The 6,792-nt window shown below is 36.6% G+C and overlaps 1 protein-coding gene across 1 annotated transcript; it reads right to left on the minus strand.

Annotated features, from left to right (window-relative positions):
• Nucleotides 1-480: 480 nt before the first annotated feature.
• On the minus strand, nucleotides 481-2,690 carry LOC126262311 (CAAX prenyl protease 1 homolog). The gene has a single exon (XM_049958862.1). The coding sequence runs from the start codon at nucleotides 2,611-2,613 to the stop codon at nucleotides 1,252-1,254; it is 1,362 nt and encodes a 453-aa protein (XP_049814819.1). The 5' UTR covers nucleotides 2,614-2,690; the 3' UTR covers nucleotides 481-1,251.
• Nucleotides 2,691-6,792: the final 4,102 nt, after the last annotated feature.

Genomic DNA, 6,792 nt, shown 5'->3' on the forward strand with positions numbered 1-6,792 from the left:
TAAATATATACGAAACAGAATCTGCAACTTCGAACATTATCTTAGATGTATACACTCACCTTTTAATGAGCTGAAGTGTATTCACTTACTCTGAGCAGCATATAGTTTATCAACTGTTTTGTTATGAATGTATGAATGTCTAACAAAAAGAGTTAATTTAATGTTTAAATACTGTTCAATGTTATGAACTCTAGTTTTATATTAGTGAAGTAGAAACGATTTTTTGATGTGTCTCCTGTACTCCAATTGAATCACTATCATCTGTATTTCACGAAACGAATAAATTATACTTCATTGTTAAGACTGTCAAAGCAAGTATGTAGAGTTTTGTTTATAAAGGACACATTTTTATTTCTATAGCTGTATTCAACCTGCTCTTCATGGCTGCAAAACAATTTAAGACTTTTTGTGCACTACGATTAGGCCTATCAATTATGTCATCAGATTAGGGGACAGGTTATTACAGTACAAATCCCTAAATTAATTTCAAAGTCATTCATTATGAACATCACAAAAAAAATTTTCTGCATAAAATCACAATACAAATTGGCAATAATGGTAGAAAACAATAGTGAAAACACACACACACACACACACACACACACACACACACACACACACACACACACACACACACTTTTCATGATATTTTTAGAACTTAAATTTGCCTTCCAAAGACAAAGTACTAAAAAGAAGCTATCTTGGTTGCCTAAAGTTGATCTAACAGATAAGACACTTTAACAGTAGTGCATTTTAGTACATCTGCAATTTTGATTCTGGAATGTTGCATCTTACATAGGCCTACAGTGTACACTGGTTTCTTTTCTGGCAGTGTTCCAACATTTATAAAATAAATGCCATGAATATCACTGTGACTGAAGGTCAATAATTAACTTATTCTACAAACTGCATAAGCAACTGACTTTGTGCAGTGGTCTCCACAAAAATACCACAAGTGGCATTACACAATAACGATAACATTTGACTTCACTGTATTACAGCTCTGCATTCATTTCAATAAACACAAAGCAGTTTATGCCACACACAGTCTTAATAACTGTATAAAACACTCTGGACACAAATGGTTCTTTTATGAAAAAAATTTCCTATCAGTCGTGACACTTCCAGCTTTCTCTGGACACTGAAATATGTTCTTGAAACAAGGTTACATATCAGCACAACACTTATAGCCATCCCTGGACACTGAAATATATTCTTGAAAGGTTACATATCAGCAATCAAGCACTTTGGTTAATCAGTCTTATTATATTCAATAGCTCTCAGTCTTTCCAGAAGAGGTGGATGAGAATGATGCCACATGGAAAACAACCAGTCATAAACAGGGAAACTTAAATTATCTTGATTCAACTTAATTAACGCGCGTTGCAGTTCTTTTGCTTTCCCCAAAGACTTGGCAAAGGCATCTGCTTGAAATTCAAATTTTCGACTTAACATAGTCAACAGGAATCCCAGAATGGCATTATAAGGGGAAAATATGTATTGAAATACTATCATGAGCCCAATAATAACAGGGCGTTCAGTCGAGAACCCGAATGCACGGTACATGGGATCATACTTAAACATTAGTCCAAATACAAGAAACATGAAAAGTAGGTTCAGTTGTGCTATGACAAAGTTCTTCAGTATATGGTTCAGTTTCCAGTGTCCAAGTTCATGCCCCAAAACAGCTAGAACTTCATCGTTCTCGCATCCCTTCTTTTCTCCAGTAGGCGATTTTTCTTGTTCTTCAGATTTGTCTTCTCCTGCTGACTTGTTTTCAGGAGTGTAATCCTTCAATAATGTATCGAAAAGTACGATCCTTTTATTCTTGAAGAACCCATAGAAATACGCATTGCTGTGAGTTGATCGTTTAGAACCTTCCACAACGTACAACTTATACAAAGGAAAATCTATACTTGCTGCCAGTTGCTCTATTCTAGTTTTAAGTTCTCCATCAGGCAATGGTGTATATTTATCAAAGAGTGGTGCTATATAGTTCGGATAAATCGTTAACAGAAACACACTCGTTACAACAGAAAACATCCACAAATATAAAAAGAAGTATTTACCACCTATCTGAACAATGTAAACCATGGCTGCAAGAAGTGGTGTAAATATAACTTGAGACACTGCAAAACTCTTCAACTTGTCTTTTACAAAAAACCCAACCGTTTGCTTGTTGAAACCATGTTTCTCTTCTAATACGAAGGTATTGTAAACAACCAAAGGGAGATTAATTATTGTACTGAAAGTATACAAAATGAACCCAAAAGTTACACTTTGCAAAATTTCATTATGAGAACTGTAACCAAAAGCGGATATAATTCTTTCCGACAAATCCCAAAAGTAAGGTATTCCATCGAACAACATAATTGCGACAGATAATACCATACCGAATATGTCCTTCACAATGCTAAATGTGCATCTGTCCAACCCATAAATCCTTGCCTTTTCGTACGTTTCATGTGTCAGTATGTCTTTTAATTCATTTGGAACTCTCACAGCATGTTCGTACACATGGTGCTGCCTTATAGACAGGTACAATTCCCACAAGAACTCTACGATCATAAACGTCAATATTCCGTAAAATATCTTCTGTTCTTCTGTAAACATTTTCGTCCACGTTAAACACACTCTCCACCACACTCCACAGTACCACACGATCCACGACAGACAACGATAGTCAACGGTAGAGATATCCCATTACACTTAGGGCAGAGTTACTAATACAAATGGCGTGAAATTATCAAAGATCGAAAGAATTTTACATCTTTGAAAATTCTCAGACACGTGAGATCGATTCGGGCATGACGTCTCGAATAGAAAGAGTTTCCTCATGCAACAAAAGTAACGTCACTAGGCCACCATAGAGTGACGCCATCGAAGTTGCGTGTGGAAGCACCCCAATTATTGTGGCGCCACTTTTAGCCATGCAAAGGAAGTTAAAACCGCTGTAACTCTGTGGCACTGCTTTAATCCCCCCGTCTCGATGCACTATTCAGTATTTTGGATTTACGTGTTAAGCCGGGTTCACACAAGCAACGAAAGTGTCGCCACAGCTAGTGGCATCTGCAGTTGCATGTGTGAACTCACAGTTTTCAGTGGTGGAATTTAAGAGACGCAATTTTTCGAGTGCTTCGAAAACTTCAGCTTGGTTCTACTTTGTTACGCCACTTTCTTTCCAGCACTGCTCCCTGGTGGGTATATTTCAAAACACGAGCATTCTGTCGCGTTTATTGTGGAGTATCTACTGCTGTACTCCATTCTATTTCAGTGTGTTTTCATTTCATTACTGAGAACAGTGGATATAGTGGTCGGCATGTGCTCGCCAGCGCACAATATTTACAAATCAATGACATAGTACTATCCCACATTCTTGAAAGGTGAATAGATGAATAAAGTTAATATGTAACCAGAAATGTAAGTTGTATAAACTTGTTCAAAACCATTACAAAGCCAAGATCACACCAAATATTTTTTATTTAACCTTCCTACTGTGAATGGGTCTAACTGACCCAGTTCATTTTACTAAAATTAACATAAATCCGCGAATAATATTTATTTTGTTAAAGTGCCGTATGTAATCTTCAAGTCTGCAACAATTTATTTTATCATTAAATTTTGTTTCAAAATGTGAAATTCTTTTTGAGACAAATAGCTTTAACACGCTTATTGTGAATGGGTCTTTTAGATCCAGGCGAATATTCATTTGAATTCTTCTGACAGATTGTTTGTAATACACGCGATTGGCTCAGAGGTATTTCACATTGTTGTAAAAATTGGTATAACAACTGCGTGGTCAGTCTGATTTAGTGTGCCAACATGGCTAGTCGTTTTCTAAGCGATGAACAATTAGAAAGGATTCTGAATGAGTCTTACGACGAAACAGAAGATGATCTTGTCAATGATTCAGATTTTCAAGATTCTGTTGATAGTTCAAGTGATGTTGATAATGTATCAGCTGGAAGTGAGGAGAGTGATGTTACTGAAGCAGATGAAGGCGCAGCTACGTTGCCTAACGAAACTAATGTAGTTGGAAATGTTTATAAGTCCCATACTGGTACAGAGTGATCTACAAATTCTCTACCTGCATCAGAGGCAACGTGAGCATAATAAATATATTATATGCAAACTGAATTTTACGAGTATATCATTATTATTATAGATCTGCTTTGTAAGGAAGTGTCTAACACGCTAGGTTATCACCACTGTGGTCGTGGATTTGAAACGCGGTTCGGCCAAATCTGATTTTTGTGGTACGGAAGGCAATGTGTTGATTGTCTAGAAAGATGAAAACCTTAATCTTCGATAATCTCTTGGGCCTTGTATGCAATATACCTTTAGTTTCTACCTAATAACAGGTTTACTTTTCTTGTGTTTCTTTGCAGTTTATCTTATTGGTTTGGGGTTAATTCTCAATTAGTTTACTTAACATTTTTTTCTATTTCTGTAGGGCTGGAACCATTCTTCGTCCTGCTCGAGGACATACCAAGTTTGCTCTTCAACGAATTAAGAAAACGGAAGTACCCTCGTTTTCACTGTTTATAACTGAAGAAATTTTGGCATTGATTTTGAATGAAACCAACAGAGAATGGACCTAAGTATCACCAGCCAAAGGTGCAACATTCACATCAATTACAAATCAGAAACTGAAGGCTTATTTGAGACTTCTTATATTGGCTGGTGTGTACAGATCTGCTGGAGAATCTCTTGAAGAGCTATGAAACAACATGAATGGTCAACCAGTTTTTCTTGCAGCGATGTCACTTCAGCGTTTCCATACAATCTGCAGATTTCTCAGATTTGACAACAAAGAAGATTGACCAGCTAGGCGTCGCCATGATAAACAGGCTGCTATCAGGACTGTCTTTGAAATCTTTGTGGAATAATTTCCTAAAATGTTCCTACCTTAAGAAAATGTCAGTGGACGAGCAATTGGTTCCATTCAGAGGAAGGTATCCCTTCCATCAGTACGTGCCTTCAAAACGGAGAGGAAAATATGGAATAAAATTATGGTTGTTATCTTATGTGAAAACGGCAAATGTTTCTACAGGAGAAGTATATGCAGGAAAGCTGGAAAATGGTCCACGAAAAACAATTCAATGGAGAAATTTTGTATTGAAGCTTGTGGAAAGTATTGAGAAAAATGGGTGAAACAGTACCTCCATTAATTTCTTTACGGATTACAACCTGGCCAAAGAACTTCTAAAGAAATCCAACATTAGTTTGAACTCCCAGAAAGAACAAAGATGAGATCATGAAGGAAATGCTGGCAAACAATAGCAGAGTAGTGTTTCCAACCATCTTTGGATTTCAGGGGGATGTAATGCTGGTTTTGTAAGTACCAAAAAAGAATAAAGCAGTAGTATTACGCTCTATGATGCACCATGACTGTAGCTTGTCTTCAGAAGAGCATAAGAAGCCTGAAGTAATAATACATTACCACAACAGATAAACTTGCCAGCACTTATTCCTGTAAAAGGTGTATTAAGAGATGGCCTGATTGTTTGTTCTACAACATGCTAGACATTGCTGCAATAAATTATTATGTATTGTATGTACACTCTAATCCTGGCTACCACCAAAACAAATTGTACAATAGACGGCTATTTCTAAGAGAATTTGGACATGAGCTAACAAAACCAATACGAGAGGAAAGAATGACTAAAAGCATTTCTAACAAAATCAGAGTAAATTTGTAAAATTTTGCTCCAATGAGTTCAGGAGCAAAAGAACCGAAGAAGGGCAGGTCCAAACAGTGTGGACTGAAGAAAGATCGAAAGACTAACAAAAAGTGTGACAGTTGTCAATCATTCCTGTGCCAAGGGTAAGCAAATATTTACTACAATAATTACATACGCTAATGCCACACCCCTAGAAACTGACTGAAATATAGATCTTCAAAATCAATTATCATAATTAAATTTAAATTTTACGATAATTATTGTGTATAGTAAAAGTTAAAACTTAAACTATAACATGCGCTTATTTGCAGAAACCCTGATACAAACACTATTTTGAAGTACCATGTATGAACATTTGTTTCTCAAACTAAAATTTTATAAAACATTTTTTGTATTAAATATAAGCACTCCGTCTTCAGGCCACAAGTGGCCTACCAGGACCATTCAACCGCCGTGTCATCCTCGGTGGCGGATGTGGATAGGAGGGCCGTGGGGTCAGCATACCGCTCTCCTGGTCGTAAGATGGTATTCTTGACCAAAGCCGCTACTATTCGGTCGAGTAACTCCTCAATTGGCATCACAAGGCTGAGTGCATCCCAAAAAATGGCAACAGTGCATGGCGGCCTGGATGGTCACCCATCCAAGTGCTGACAGCGCTTAACTTCGGTGATCTCACAGGAACCGGTGTAACCACTATGGCAAGAACTTTATTTTTTTGTATTAAATATGTTCGATAAATGTTGAAAAGTTCAAACTTCTGTTTTTATATATAAAAAACTAAATATAAAATATATTTTGAAGAATCATCTAAGAACATATAATTTCTTTTTTGAGTTGTGAATCTAACAGACCCATTCACAATATTTGTGTTTCTGTGTGAAACACAACAGGAAGGTTAAGACAATCAGTTTCAACAGTCTTAGCTGTCATCTTCAGGCCTTAAGCATTTTTTTTGTAGTAAAACCCATTCATTTTACTCTAAACCTCATGCACAAGGTGTCAAGTGGATAAAACTCAGCACATTATAAATGTTTGTCATCGTTAAAATATTTGAAACCACACAGCATCTTGTTCAAAAGGCAATGTTCATACACAAATTGCTCACAGA

This window comes from Schistocerca nitens, chromosome 6 (genome assembly GCF_023898315.1).
Source record: "Schistocerca nitens isolate TAMUIC-IGC-003100 chromosome 6, iqSchNite1.1, whole genome shotgun sequence".
NCBI lineage: Eukaryota > Metazoa > Arthropoda > Insecta > Orthoptera > Acrididae > Schistocerca > Schistocerca nitens.